We start from the raw sequence: 15770 nt of genomic DNA on the forward strand, positions 1-15770 counted from the left end.
TTTATACCAAAGCTTCAGGACGCTCACGAGATAGTCCGCTATTGATAGATACGTATAAAGCTAAATGACTAGAATAATTAAATACATGGTAAATGGACTGGTACTTACATAGTGCTTTTCCACTCTAATAGATTGCCCAAAGCACTTTCTACTACAAATCTCACTCACCCTTTCATCAATTCTATCTGTGAAGCACCAAACTGTCACCTCATGGTGCTTTATATTGGAAGTTAAAGACAGAGAAATACGATTAGACGAGGAAGGGGGGGAAAAAGTTATCTTCCTGGTTAAAATTGTGCATTTTAACATAAGAGTCTGTTGAGTTTGACTTCATTTAGGAGCAAACCTCAAGTTGCCATTGGAGGAGCTGCAGTCAAGTTTGCATCATTCTGTTAATGTGCTCTCATTTTGAGAGAGGGGGTTTGAACCTATGTTGTTCTGTTGTGACCCTGTTTGCTCAGTGTGGGGAAGCACCAAACAGTTCTCTGTGCCATGACTATCATTGTCACTGTGGTTTAGTACATCCTCCATCATGATCATCATCTAGTTGCTAATTGTGTGATAAACTCATTTTGTACATTTTTATCAGAGCTGTTTTTGCTTGATTAGCTGCCTGCTGGAGCAGGAAACATGGCTGATTAGAGCAGTTAGTCTGAATCAAAACATTAATTTTGCTGGCTGCAAGCAATTACCCAGAAGAAGTTAAAATGCTTCTGTAGCACTGGGGGATTTTCTGTGAATACGTCAATTCAGAATGCGACCAAAGAGACAACCACCCCATCAGAGATTGGTGTAGCTTGTATGTTGGACTAGCACAACATCAGCCATAGACAGCACTAAAAAGTGAGCCTGAGCTCGCTTCTTGTGTTTTGAATCTTCTCTTCTTTTTCAGGACTACAGGCGTTCTTCCCTCTCACCTCTGGCCTGACTGACCCACCAGCCCATCACCATGAACTACCTTCGCCGGCGCCTGTCAGACAGCAGCTTTGTGGCCAACCTCCCCAACGGCTACATGATGGATCTGCAGAGGCCGACCCCGCCAGGCTCATCAACTTCTTCTCCTGCCTCCCCAGCCACAGAGAGGCGGCAGCCCCCGAGCGTCCCAAGCCAGCCTCAAGCCTCGGGCGTATCCTCTGGCTCAGCCTCTGGTCCGGCCTCAGGCTCAGGGAGCTTCCTCAGCTCCTTCTCCAGTGTGGTGAAGAGTGCACAGATGGCCCAGAATGTGGCGGCTGCCGCGCATGCTAAGTCAGCAGCGGCAGCGGCGGCTGCTGAAGGCGCCTCTGCAGGAGGTGTTCAGCCGGCCAAGCCTGTGATACGCAAGCCTAAGATCCTGCTGGTGATTGATGATCAGCACACAGACTGGTGAGCAGAAGCCTTTTAATGTAGTAGCACAAGTGTGGGTTTATATTTGAGCAGAAAACATTTCACATCACAGTGCTTGCTCTCTGAAGTCTGAAATGACTCATCTGAGATCACTTCAAGTTCCAGCAAATAATGAACTGAAGTGTGACTGATTTGTTTGTCAGAGTACTAGAACTCTTCCATGTCATTTACAGTCGTGCTTCCCTTAAAATTTCCACAGCGGATCACAAAAACCAATGAGCAGTTAAGTGGAAGTAACCTTCTTACTAGAGATGGACCGATCCGATATTACGTATCGGTATCGGTCCGATACTGACCTAAATTACTGGATCGGATATCGGAGAAAAATAAAAAATGTAATCCGATCCATTAAATATCACGAAAGCACCTCACAAAACTTGCAACACACCGTAACTCACCTCAGGTTAGCACGTTGGAGCAGTATGCATCACGTGATAGAGCGGCTGTGGCATGCAGGACCTGTCGGTGGTCTGGATAGCATTTGGAGCTTCGCTAGCAACCCGGCATTTCATCTCCGACAAAGTTATCCCGAGAGAAGTAAAGCAAGTGTGTAAGTCCATCTCTGAATGTTTGTAAAGCATTCCTGCGTTAAGCTTAACAAGCGACTGCCTCTCGCTCTCCGGCTGCTACTTCAATCATGAAACTGCTTAACGATCAGCTGATCGGCTTTTCTGTCGCGAGTCCGTGTCTCTGGTTTGCTTTTGGCCCACTTTGCACCAGAAAGAGGAAACCAGCGGCTGAACAACAGCAGCACGTTTAAGCTTGATCAGCTGTTGTTAGAATGTATTTAATATTACTTTCTACTCGAGGATCTTTTTCTACGCAGCTGACGGCTGGTAACTGTGCAGGGGCAGATCTAGCAAAGTTTAGCCAGGGGGGCCGATAGGGCATGAACAGGGAAAAGGGGGCACAAAGACATACTTTTCTTTCTTATTCTCATTTAAAATGTCTAGCTTTTAATAAATAATTATCTGACAGCCAAAGTTTTAATTTGATGCAAAATGAATAGAAGTCCATTACTGTATATAGTAACTATTAAGTCTAATATACCCTAGTAAGCTATAGTACTTTTTCCTTTGGGAAGGTACCATCTGTGCAGTCTGCAATTTTGTTGAAGAAAGATGTTGAATCTATTTAATATTTCTTGAAAAATAATTGATTTCTGTGCATTTTTTTTTTCACACTGCATCAAATTAAGGTTGATTACGGCGATTAAGCATCATGAGGTGGAGCGTGAGGGGTGGTTCCCTATTTTTTATTTATTTATTTTTGTTGTTGCTGGGAGTTGGAACCCTATTAGTTAGGTTGCTTAATATTTATGCTAAGTACTCTTTAAAATACCAGAATAGGGAGGATGGTGTAGGTTTAAGTTTATTAGATTGATCAGTATTGCTGTACTATGAAATATTTTTTTTTGCATACAGGTATAACAGAATAGCTTTAGTGTAGTTGTTGTTTTAAACTTGAGTATGAACTTATACAAAATGCAGCAAGATATTTAAAAAACAGTTTTGTTGATTAAAAAACACTATATCGGATTCATATCGGTATCGGCAGATATCCAAATTTATGATATCGGTATCGGACATAAAAAAGTGGTATCGTGCCATCTCTACTTCTTACTGCTGTATAAAGTGTAGTAGTATAAGTGGGACATGGCAAATTAAACTTAAGAGTGAACTTCTTTGATACATCACCAGACCTTCTAAAAGCAAGTCTACATTTACATTGACTGTTTGATTATTAAACTATAAATTAGCATGTTTTTAAAATGTATATAATTACAGAAAAGGTGTACATACTTTGTAAAACAGGACTGCTGTCATGGATGTAAGAGTGAAGCTGGACTAAGTTGGCATTAGAGTAAAATGAAGATAAGAAACAGCTAGCATAGCATTGCAAACTGACAAAATATAGTTTTTATTCATAAAGAAATACATAAATATAAATATATAAGTAAAATATAAAGTGACAATTTCTTGCCGTGTATTGTTTTTGTTGCTGTAGTTCATATAATTCAAGTAATTCTGAAAAGTGCTAGGCTAACTGTTTCTAATGTTTATGCTAAGTTAGGCTATCTACTTCTAGCTCCGGTTCCATACTTTTAATGCTATGATGTTAACAGTAGTACTAATCCGACACTCTTGTCTGGAAGCACGTAGGTGGATTTAGAAAAACATCTGTATTCCTTTAAGATGCTACTTTCAAAACATCTCATTGTCAGTAAGCTAATTAGCCACCAAAATCTTTAGCATCTAAAAAGAAGATATTGCTAAGATTAAAAAAAGGTCAACTTTGATAGCTTGTATTTCTCCTTCTACTCTCCTGCCAAATGGAAAACATTCTTGTGCTTCAGTTTGAATGAAGTGAGATGTGTTATTGTTTATGATAGATTTGTACGTCCTTGGTCTTAGCCGGCGTTTGCATTAGCGTTCTTTGCTGGAATTAAAATTGTCATGGTAACAAGGAAAAGGAACGATGGAATGTGACAGGGGAAAAAAAAAGTGATTTAATCAGAAGAAATGAGCTCTTCTTTCGCTGACAGCCCATACATGAATTTTTGAAGCCGACTTCAGCTGCCTTTTACTCCCAACGCCGGAGGAATTGATTTCCTGAGCTGCAGTGAAGACACGCAGCAGCCAGTTTATCGTGTTTGTCTTACGGAATCAATAAACCACTCATCCATTTCATGAATTGTTATTCTGTTGCCTGACATTTGCTGGTAGACCGACCTCAGCTGGGCTGTTATTAGCCATTTCCAGCCGCTCAAGCTGCACCCACAGAATTAGTAGGGATCATTATGTGCGGAGGCAATCCTCTACTAGGAGATCAGGCAGGAGTCTAAAAATGATCCCTAAATTAAAGCGCCCCACTGACAGCCGTGTCAAAAGCACCAAGATTGCTCTCAATTTCCCGCAAAGCCGGGTGGCCTCTTTTCCTTAAGCTGCAATCCCAAGAGGACCCATTTCTTTTCACACCCTGGTGTTTTTGAAATGAGTCGTCAGGGGATCATCCACCCTCTGAGGCACAAAAGCTCACTCAGCCACTCAGATGGAGCATCCTCACTCTTTGAGAGAACAGCGGCTTTTTTTTTTTTTTTTTAAATCACCAACTCTGTTAGTTAAATAAAGAGAGAAGAATGGAAGTTTTTTTTTTAAAGTGCGGTTGATTTATTGATTTTTTTTTTGTGAGCTTTTGCAGCAACAGGAACATCTGAGCAATATAAAGCAATCCAGGGTAACGAAACCTTACCTTCAAACGAGATTTTAGTATTCAAATTTTGATCATATGAGTTAACTCTGTCAAAATAGCTTGCGGCACTGTTGTAGTGGGTTAGATTATGTGTGATGGATTGCAATTTTGAAGTCCAGGTGTCCATCTATGCTCCATAGTTTCGCTTTGCTTATTGTCATTTATTGGTTGCAGCTTTTATTCAAAGTTTGAGCTTTTTTCTGCACAGTTTGACACGACAGTGCTGAGTTTAAGGCCCACATTTTAAGCACAAGCAGGATTTCTGTGATGCCACAGCTTGCTTTGAAGCCTTAAGCAAAACAGCATAACACCTACACACGTGAGATGTAGAAACACATCATTTTTTAATCATTTCTTACATCTTTTTAAACATTGCAACAGACTGGCGACCTGGCCAGGAGACCTCACATACCCAGCCACCCTCAATTTGATAAAAGGGATTTACTTAAAGCTTCCAAGCAACATTTTAATAACACATTATTTTTTTAAATATTGGTAGGCGTGGGTTCTCTCCGGGTACTCCGGCTTCCTCCCACCGTCCAAAGACATGCAGCTTGTGGGGATAGGTTAATTGGATAATCCAAATTATCACTAGGTGTGAATGTGCGAATGAATGTGAGTGCGAATGGTTGTCTGTCCCTGTGTGTTGGCCCTGCGACAGACTGGCGACCTGTCCAGGGTGTACCCCGCCTCTCGCCCTATGACAGCTGGGATAGGCTCCAGCGCCCCCCGCGACCCTGAAAAGGACAAGCGGAAGCGAATGGATGGATGGATGGATGGTAGGTAGGCACTGCTTTATTTTTGGCACATTTTCTGCAATAACTTTTCAGAATTGTGCAATTTAAGTGCTCTGAGAGGAAACTGCATTTCTGTCTACTCTAGGATGTCTTCAGAGGTAGGAGACAAAGAGACTGTTCCTGTTGGTTATCAATGCAAATGTCCATGGATGTCACTTCACAGGGCAAAGAGTCTCGTTCAGTGTGAGGAAATAGAGCAGGAAAACATGATATTGCTTTTAACTGCTGAATTCAAAGCGTGTCAAGCTGCTGTTAAACGCTGTTAAATGTAGAACTGTTCCTGAGTTAACCACTGGGTGGCACTGTAGCTTACTTAAAGCCTCATAGACGGCTGCTTATCATTTCCCTTGACGCTTCAATGTTTCTATGTAGGAGTGATGAGCTTTGACCAGCAGATGGAGTTATCTGATAGACTATAAATTTTATCTGAAGCACTTCCTCTTGCAGTCTTGTAGCGTTTGAGCCTACAGATGTTCTCAGAGTATTAGTCTTTACATCATCACTTATCACTTTGATTTCATTTCAAACCAGTGTTATCTCTAGAGATGAAGGTCATGTCTTTTCCATTTAGATAACAGACTGAAAGCAGTAATTAATTAATATCCAATTCAAGATGATTTTTTTTAGATTCACTTAACACTTTGGACTGTTATCACTGATGTCCATTGTTAGTGAATATACCTAAAATTGGCTCCAAAGCTGCCTGAACAACATCACATCCATGGAAACTGATACTGTTGTTGGACTAGTCGTGTCAAACATGAGGCCTGGGGGCCTGAATTGGCCAGGCAAAAACTCCAATTTGGGCCACTGGATGACTTTGGAAATGTGAAGGAAATTTTGGTCTTTGGACCGACAGATCTTTCATTTACTGCAGCAGGATTTCTTCATTGTGTAGATGTACCTTTGAAATTGCATCTTTTTCTTATGATAAGATATCTCAGGGGTTAGTTAAACTTATTTACACTGAGAGAAAGGAGTTTCATCGATTAAGATCAAAGTGGGCTGCATGAGGCATGTAACATGAGCTTGACATCCCTGATTTGAAGCTTGAATTTGCTTGATGGATGTCCTGAGAGTAAAGACAACTGTTACTCATTCTGCAGGAGATTATAAATGTTCATCTCCAGCTCCTCTCTGGTATGTTTGCATGTTATCATTGACCAATGGCAGCTTTAAGAGTGTCAGTCATGGTGCTGCTGCTAACAATAAAACTGAACCAGCACTGAAGTGGTGACTGTGAATGTCCACAAGATCAGCTCAGGAGGTGGCTGTCGACTTGAGACTTGAGCCACTTCAGCCAGCAGTCGAACAGTTAACGCTCGACTCTCAGATGCAGATTGAGGGGGAAAAAATTTGGCTGCTCTTTTTGCAACATGTCTTCAACTAAACCTTGTCGCTGGATTTCATTTATAACCGTTGGGAAAGTGATGTATTGTGTGCTGCTTTGCTGTTGAAATCTTTAGGTTGCTCAAATGACAAAGTGAAGATAAGAGTTCCAATTGTGTTGGCGAGGTTTATGATTGGCTTTATGACCCTTTGACTCATGATGTACTCTTGATTTTTTTAAGCCCCAGGAGTCCAATGGTCTTTCAACATCGCGTTCTAAATAGATGCAATGTGGTTTTCATGTATTTACATAGTAAAAATTGAGCTTATTCTATATATGGTCACAAGTTTAGACGCTAACGTAATGTTTTTTGCATGGAAGAAGTGCGATTGCTAAAAAAACACAACTTTAGCTCTTTGACAGACATTCAGCAGGTATATGGCCATCCATCCACTTTCCTTTGCTTACTCCATTTTCCAATTTCTGATGGGGGATTGCAAAATGATCCCAGGACAGTTAAGATGTGTAATATCTCCAGTAGACTGGGCCTACTTTAAAGTTGTGTGCTTGTTGTGCCTAGAAAACACCCCAGAGGTTTCTCAGTGAGACGTTATAACCAATTCAGTTGGTTTGGTCCAGACGCCCTAGGACAGGGGTGTCCAACTCCAGGCCTCGAGGGCCAGTGTCCTGCAGGTTTTAGATCTCACCCTGGGTCAACACACCTGAATCAAATGATTAGTTCATTACCTGGCCTCTGGAGAACTTCAAGACATGTTGAGGAGGTCATTTAGCCATTTAAACCAGCTGTGTTGGATCAAGGACACATCTAATACCTGCAGGACACCGGCCCTCGGGGCCGGGAGTTGGACACTCCTGTCCCAGGGAGAAAAAGGCTTTGTGGCCTTTTGGATCTGATATCTCATACCGTCTATCATAACCCAAAGCTCCTGGCCTTAGCTACAGGTTGGTATTGGCTGGAAAAATTGAAAGATTACATGTTTACTGGTGAAAATCCAAATAATTTTGTACTTGAGTGAAAATAGCTTTGGCTAGAAACCCAACTAAACACAACCAGCGCAGATTGTCAGGCTGCATGAAAAACGATGAATTCACTTGCAGCTTTTCTTACTGAATTACTGCTGGACAGCGATGTGTTTATGTACAGTTGGGAAAAGGGGAACCGATTGCCCTGATCATCGGCCATCAATCTTTGAACCGAACTAAACAAAGTGACTGGGGCAGGCAAAGGAATATGTGATTTCCACAACAGCTGCCTTACTCTGCTGCCCGAACCTGATTGTTCTTGTTGGAAAACAAGCAAACAAACAAAAAAATTCATTCATGTCATTCAACCAGCCCGTTTGTATACAGTCATGTGGTCCATAAATGAAATGAAACTGTAGTTTTCATTGGGTTGTGCAGGAACATAGTGAAGCTATCTCTGAGTGTAGTAGGAACACCAGAACTTGTGCTGTGATTTCAGACAGGTTGCTCAATAGCTTGTCCAGTCTTTCTGAGCAGCCCTGACTCGAGAGCGCTGTGAACATATCGGGTGTCCGTTGATCTATCCTTTCCCCCCCGGGGCTGAATTTCCTCCTGGGCATTCCAGCAGAGAGGCTGGGGTCTCTGGGGAAACCCTGCTCTGTCCTGACAGACTTGGCCTCCAGCAATGACTCATGCACAATAGCAGTACACAGCACTGAGAGCATCACCGCAACCACCAACAATCCTTCCTTTTCTGCCTCTCCCGCTGCCTCTCTTTCAGGGTGACTCGTAAGACGACGGGCCAAGTAGCTGTCAGTCTGTTTGCTTTGTGTTCTGAATGATATGAGCATCTGATTGCTCAATTCAGCCCCACGCTGTCATACTGCTTACTTCTTCTAGAGTAGCCCAGTACTATTGACATCCCCTGGTCATCTCGAACCACATGAAGAAGATTAAAATTTTCTGTTTTGTCTGCAGAAGAAGCACAGAGGCCACACACTGGCACAAAAAAAGCTAAACATCCTCTCGCTGCATTTGTTAATCTATGCTTTGTCTCACAAAGAGTTCAGAAAGTGCAAAATGAATTCATTAGAAGGCCACTGGGTTTATAAAGCACTCAAAGGGTAAAGACAGTAATTTACTTTTGGAACGTTTAGTGCTAAAAGGTCCAGATAAAAACGTCCCAGACAGTTTGATTCATTTTATTTGATCACGTTTAGATACAGATTTCTGGGGAAAAAACCCTTTAAAGTGCACACCTTACAAAACAGGCACGTTTATTTTGGAGAATTCTCTAAAAATTAACAACATGAGAAAAGAAGCGTGAAGTCGCTCACCTGCTTTCAGTCTCTGAGATTAGTAATCAGAGGCAAAGCCTCGCAGTCACTCCTTTATAAAAAAGACAAATACATTTACATTTTTTTCTGCATACACGGCAAAATGTGACCATCAGAACGTTTCTACTTTCAGCATCAGCTCTGGTACATAAACCTCACAGTAAATGCAGATGGCACACTTTCTGTGTTTCAACTTACTGGAGGCCACGACGGCCACTCCACTCGATTCAGTCAGTCTATGTCCCACCCTCAGCTATCGCCACCAGCTCTGGGTAGTGACCAAAAGAATGAGACGGCAGGTACAAGTGACAGAAATGACCTTCCTCCAAAGGATGTCTGGCTTCACCCTTAGAGAGAGGGTGATGGGGGCGATTATATGGGAGGGATTGCTGCCCCATCCACATCAAAAGTAGTCAGGTGAGATGCTTCCTCAGCCTCCTGGACGTCTACTAAGTGAAGTGTTTTGGGCATGAGGAAGCCCCGGGGCAGACCCATGACAATACTTGCAGGGTTACATCTCTGTGCTGGTTTAAGCTGCGTACATACTGGCAGCGATCGTTTTGCAGCTGCCAGCTGGTTGCTTGCAGACATTCCAGGCTCTGGTTGCCTAGGCGACCTTCTACTGTATTTACTAGCAGGTCAATTCAAGTTATTTATATACCGCCCAATCACAACAGTCACCTCAAGGTGCTTTATATTGTAAGATAGAGAGCCTTAGGGCTGCTCGATTATGGCAAAAATGATAATCACGATTATTTTCACTGAAATTGCGATCTCGATTATTTGACGATATTTATTTAACAATAACAATGTGTTGAATAATGACTTTAAAGATTGTCAAAAAATAATATAAAATAGTGTGCAAATACTGATGTAATGTAAACATCTATGTTTAGTGAACTTTGCAGTGTTGCTCTGTGGTGCAGCTACACTGTAGCAAAGTTTACACACTGTGTCTACTTGATCCACGTCTGACTCCGCGAACCCATAATGTTTCCACACCACTGAAGTTTTTTTACCTCTCTTTTCAACCAACAGCAGTCACTCTCTCCTCTCCAAATAACTTCTGCTTAGCTTTCCGAGCTTCCCTCGGGTCCTCTTAATTGTTGTGACCCGTGTTCGAAATGCAGAGAGGTGCGCTTGATTTGCCACACGGAGCAGCGTGAGAGTAAAGCACGAGGGAGGGGCTAATAATCGGCTCAGTCATTTTTAATGATTGTTGAAAGCCCAGATCGTAATCGAGATTAAAATTCAATTAATTGAGCAGCCCTAGAGAGCCTGCAATACAATATTGTAAAGGCTTACAGTAATATAGAGAAAATTCCAAAATTCAGTTGATCCTCTATGAGCAAGCACTTTGGCAACAGTGGGACAAAAAAACTCCATTTTAACAGGAAGAAACCTAGAGGGGAGCGAGGGAGGACAAAAGAGCCAGAGAGTAATGATAATAAATGATTAAATGCAGGTCATATGCCAATCAACAGTATTTTTCACTCTCATTGGTATCCTCAGTTGCTTGCCTATAAAGTTTGTTGCAGATCCCGCCCACTTTGCGTTGCCATCATTTATTTTTTATGAATGCCTTGGAAAAGCTGGAGAAGGTGTCCAGGGAGGGTCTTAGACTGTTGCTGCCACAACCTGCAGCCCAGTGGAGCTACAGTTACACTTCTATTACAGATTAAAAATGAGTGGTGAAGTGGAGTTGCGACTCACCAGTAATTGCCACAATCCAGCTGTTGATGACACATTAACAGGAGATTATGTGAGTTTGGTGCTTCAGTTATTTGTAGTGTTTTTTTCTGAGTTTATTACAAACCTGCTGCATAAAACAAAAACAGGATCCATCCATGATCTCAACATACAACAGAGCTGTATGTGTAGCTGTAACGTAAAATAATACTATCCATGCTTGCATCCATCCACCCACCCCCTTTGAGTCCAGGGGCCAGCACATTGAGAAGCCCAGACTTCCCTCACCAGTTCCACCTCTTCTAGCTTATCCCGGGGGACACAGAGTCAATTCCAGGCCAGCTGAGAGATATATTCTCTCCGGGGAGTCCGGGGCCTCCTCCCAGTAGGATATGTCCAAAATACCTCACCTAGGAAGCTTCCAGGAGGCGTACTAGTCAGATGCCCGAACCACCTGAACTGGCTCGTGGTGGAAGACCAGCGGCTCAGAGTCATTCTGGAATAACTGAGCTCGTCACCCTACCTCCAAGAGAGCCCAGCCATCCTTCGAAGGAAACTCATTTCCTCCAAGAATTACTTAGAATAAATTTCCCAGACACAGCAAAACAGTTGTATGAGGCGCTATCATCAAATGAAACCATGTACTTCACTTCAGAGAGGTCACAGTCTTTCAGCTGCAGTTTAATAAGTTTGTATGGGTGCATTTCCCACAAGGTGGCCTTTCAAATCATCAAAGTAACTTTCAAAAAATAGCCACAAAGAAAACTCATTCCCTCAACGTCTGAATGAACTGTGAAGAACACAAACATATATGTAACCTATGTCTGAATGAAGAATGCTACTTTAATTTAAAGCCATTGTTCCTAGACTGACATTTTTGTTGAAGCACACATGGCTGATCATCTGTGCCCACTAAGATGGGTGTGGCCTTTGCTCTCTGATCATTCACCTGTTTGATACTTGATAGTGCTGATCACAGTGGATGTTCTTTCTGTGTGCAGAGAGGCACAATCTGATCTTGGCAGGCTTTTTCTAATCCAGATAACTTTTTATAGTTCCATTTTTATTTTTACTTCTAAAAAAGTTCACATAGCTGCCTTGGACATAGTGTTACAGCAGATGTGACGCTACTGACATCTATATTCTGCTGTCTCCAAGTGGCTAAAGAAATCACTATTTGCAGGTTTAAAGCTTAAGATATTGTGATGGTCTTGTTATGCATCCCTGTTGCGCCTTTGTGGGAGTCCCTCCTACAGCGGATGTCTCCAGTGGCCCATGTTTGCCCTCGCCGCACACATGTGCACAATCGAATGGTGAAAACAACACCAGCTACAACCTTCTTTTTTTTTTATTTTTTTAAACGAGCTAAACCAGCACATTTTAAATTTTTATCTGCTTGTAAAAATATGAGGCCACTATAGAAAATCTCCTTTAAAAACAGAGCGGTATTAGCACATCATCAGCTCTGATGGAGTTCCTCCTAATAAAAGCAGCGATAACACATGCATGACTCATACGCCTTCTATGAGTGGTACACAAAAAGAAGTAACTTATTCTCATGGTTACAAAAATAAAAGAAGTCGTTAAGCCTCGTGGTGTTTATGTAGTGGGCGTATGCACGACCGAGGGATGGAAAGCCCAGGCCTCTGTGCAGCGCTTCTACATGTGATCACATCTAAAACACTCATTCAAACCCCAGAGCCCAGTGGTCTGTAAATGAAATTGATGTAAATTAAACCAGTGAATGAATATTGGAATTGTACAGCGCTTTGAGGGCCCTGAAAAGCGCTATATAAATGCAATCCATTAATATTATTATTATTATTATTATTATTATTATTATTATTAGTATTATTAAATGTTTTGCAATACCTTAAACATATACCGGGCTTTTTTTGTTTTTGTTTGGGCCATTCAGCATGCCTCCCGCTCTGAGGCAGCGGTGGTCCTGACTGCCAGGGGGCATTGCCTGTCTAGTATGTAGGTCAGTCATGAAGAATCCCAGCTTCCACAATTACAGAGAATGAGACGGCTTGGGACCCAAAACTATCAAGCCCAACAGCTGGGAGATGTTAGGAAAAAAGATCCTCCTCAGTGACTGTAATGAACATTAATGAATGGAGCTAAAAGGACACATGTGGGCAGATGAAAAACAAAAGAAGGCGGACAGGCAGAAGAGGAAAGAGGCTTTCTGTTTGGTGGAAGAGAAAAAAAATGTTGCAAAAAGGGAAATGTGTTTCAGTCTGAGGAGGTTGCAAAGCATATGTTGGATCAGAAAGCACTGCACATTTTATACTGTGCTTTACTACTGCCATATATGAGCTACTGTGTAGAGGTCTGGGGAAACACATACAAAAGTAACACACAAACAATAACTATAATACAGAAAAGGGCCATTAGATTAATAAATAATGTAGGGTACAGGGACCATACAAATGCACTCTTTGTCAAAATGCAAGCTATTAAATTCCAAGACTTGGTGAAGCTTAAAACAGCGCAAATAATGTATAAAGTCAGAAATAAATTGCTTCCCAAAGAAATCTGTAAATTGTTCATAGAAAGAGAAGGTGGGTATAACTTAAGAGGGAAATGGAATTTAAAAATACAAAGTGCTAGAACAACTTTAAGAACTATGTCAATCTCAATTGCAGGAGTTAAATTATGGAACAGTCTAACAGAAGAAATAAAAGACAGTCAAAACATAAAACAGTTTAAAGTAAAATATAAAAACCTAATTTTAAATAAGTATAAGAATGAAGAAAACGGGGTTAACCCAGGATGGTAATGTTGTAATGGTGTTGCGGTTCTTTTTTGGTTGTTTTTTTGTTTTTTTGTTTTGTTTTGGTTTGTTGTTTTTCCATAACTTGTGTATCTGCAAATATACACATTCTGTATTTTTCATATGAAAGAAACTATACAGTGGTGGGGCTTGCTAATTTCTTGTTTTTGATTTATGTATGTTATGTTTTGTTTTACTTCATATGTTTATATGTTTCATATGTTGTTTGTTTAATTTAAGACAAAAAAAAATTAAATGAATGAGAGGTAAAACTTGAGGGGGTAGGGACAAATAAGTAAATACTTCAGCCTACTCCTTTTCAAACAAATAATGGAATGATATTTTGTAATGATTGTGAAGGCACATGTTTGAAATGTTTGAAATAAAAATGAACTGAACTGAACTGAACTGAACTGAAAGCCCGTCCCAGTAACAGAAGGCCTGTAGCATGTAGCCCAGATCCTCAGCTCCTCAAGGGTCCAGCCCGGAGCCTTTGACAGATTGTTCACTGTCCCACGTCTGAGAGTTCAGCAGCGTCACCTGCAGCTATAAAACAAAAACAATAACCAAAGATCTACGCTTAAGAAAGGAGAGCTGACTTATATCAGATAATGGTGCTCTTATTTTGAGTTGTGTATCGTTAAATACTTTAATAACTGTAAGGTTGTTGCAAATGATTGCGAGAAACCCCCTCTTCAGTTATATTTGCCATATATCATTACCCAACATGCACTGGGCAATTATGTATGCAAGACAAACTGGACGTATTTTTATTCACATTAATGTAGTCATAGATAAGTTGATACTATGAAAGTCTCAGTATACAATAAAACTAGAGCATGATGTTGTTGACACTGTGGCAGGTGTTGGGTCAGTCCACCAAATGAATAGACTGAAACAGCCGGATGGATGGAAACATATTCCAATTAGTTTTATAATTGACATGGACATAATGTGTAGACGCTTAGCTTTCATTTGCGGGTCTCCAGATTCAAATTGGATCAAAAGTTTGGGAGTTTCAGATCCTGAACATGTGCCACCCTCTTTTTAAAGGGACCAAATGTAATTGGATCAACTGACTCAAAGGCTATTTCATGGGTAGGTGTTCCTTTGTTATTATATGCCATTATCAATTAAACAGATAAAAGGTCTGGAGTTGATTTGAGGTGTGAAGATTTTTGTTGTGAAAAACATGCAGCTAAAGGAGCTCTCCACGCAGGTGAAATAAGTCGTCCTTAACCTGCAAAAAGAGAAAAAAAAAAACATCCAAGAAATGGCTAGAATAGCTGGATTGGCAAAATCTACACTTTGGTAAATCCTGAGACTCAAGGGAAGCGCTGGTGAACTCGGTGCAAAAAGACCTGGATGTCCACAGAAGAAAACAGCAGCGGATGATCAAAGCAGATAAACCCCCTCAGAACAGCCAACCAAGTGAACAACACTCTCCAGGAGTCTGCGTATTGATATCCAAATCTACAATAAAGAGAAGACTGCATGAAAGTAAATACAGAGGGTTCACTGGAAGGCACTCATAAGCCTCAAGAACAGAAAAAAGCCAGCACAGTTCTGCAAAAGCATTCTTTGGACAGATGAAAGCAAGACCTCTGTCAGAATGATGGCAAGTAAAAGTTTGGAGAAGGCAGCTCATGATCCAAAGGATACCACATCATTTGTAAAACATACCAGAGGTAGTGTGATGGTTTGGGCGTGCATGGCTGCCAGTGGCACTGGGACACGAGTGTTTACTGATGATGTGACACAAGACAGAAGCAGCCGAATGAACTCTGAAGCGTTCGGAGACAGACTGTCTGCTCAAATCCAGCTAAATGCAGCAAATTGATTGAGGAGTGTCTCATAATACAGAAGGACAGTGATCCTAGACATACAGCCAAAGCAACCCAGGAGTTTATTAAAGCAAAGCAGTGGAATATTCCAAGAAAGTCACCTGATCTCGACCCAGCATGCATTTCACTTGTTGAAGTCTAAACTTCAGACAGAAAGGCAAACAAACAGCAACTGAACGCCGCTGCAGTCAAAGCCTGCTCGAGCATTAAAAAGAAGGAAAGCCAGCGTCTGGTGATGTCCATGAGTTCAAGACTTCAGGCTGTCATTGCGGGCAAAGAGTTTTCAACCAAGTATTAGAAACGAACATTTTATTTTCAGTTATTACTTTCGGGCCCTGAAATAAAGGGATTGTGTTGAAAAATGTTTTAGTTCCT

At 41.3% G+C, this 15770-nt stretch overlaps 1 protein-coding gene across 1 annotated transcript in view; it reads left to right on the plus strand.

The window, feature by feature from the left end:
• The window catches only part of syn3 (synapsin III), a 131534-nt gene that overhangs the window by 14036 nt on the left and 101728 nt on the right, over positions 1-15770 (plus strand). Inside the window, exon 2 of the mRNA XM_085251704.1 lies at positions 893-1362. Within this exon, the coding sequence (XP_085107830.1) occupies positions 950-1362 (413 nt within the window). The 5' untranslated portion in view covers positions 893-949. The remainder of the gene's footprint in view (positions 1-892; positions 1363-15770) is intronic.

The sequence above is a fragment of the Mchenga conophoros genome, linkage group LG17 (assembly GCF_057382185.1).
Source record: "Mchenga conophoros isolate Kocher_MC1m ecotype Shallow Benthic linkage group LG17, M_conophoros_male_GT1.1, whole genome shotgun sequence".
NCBI lineage: Eukaryota > Metazoa > Chordata > Actinopteri > Cichliformes > Cichlidae > Mchenga > Mchenga conophoros.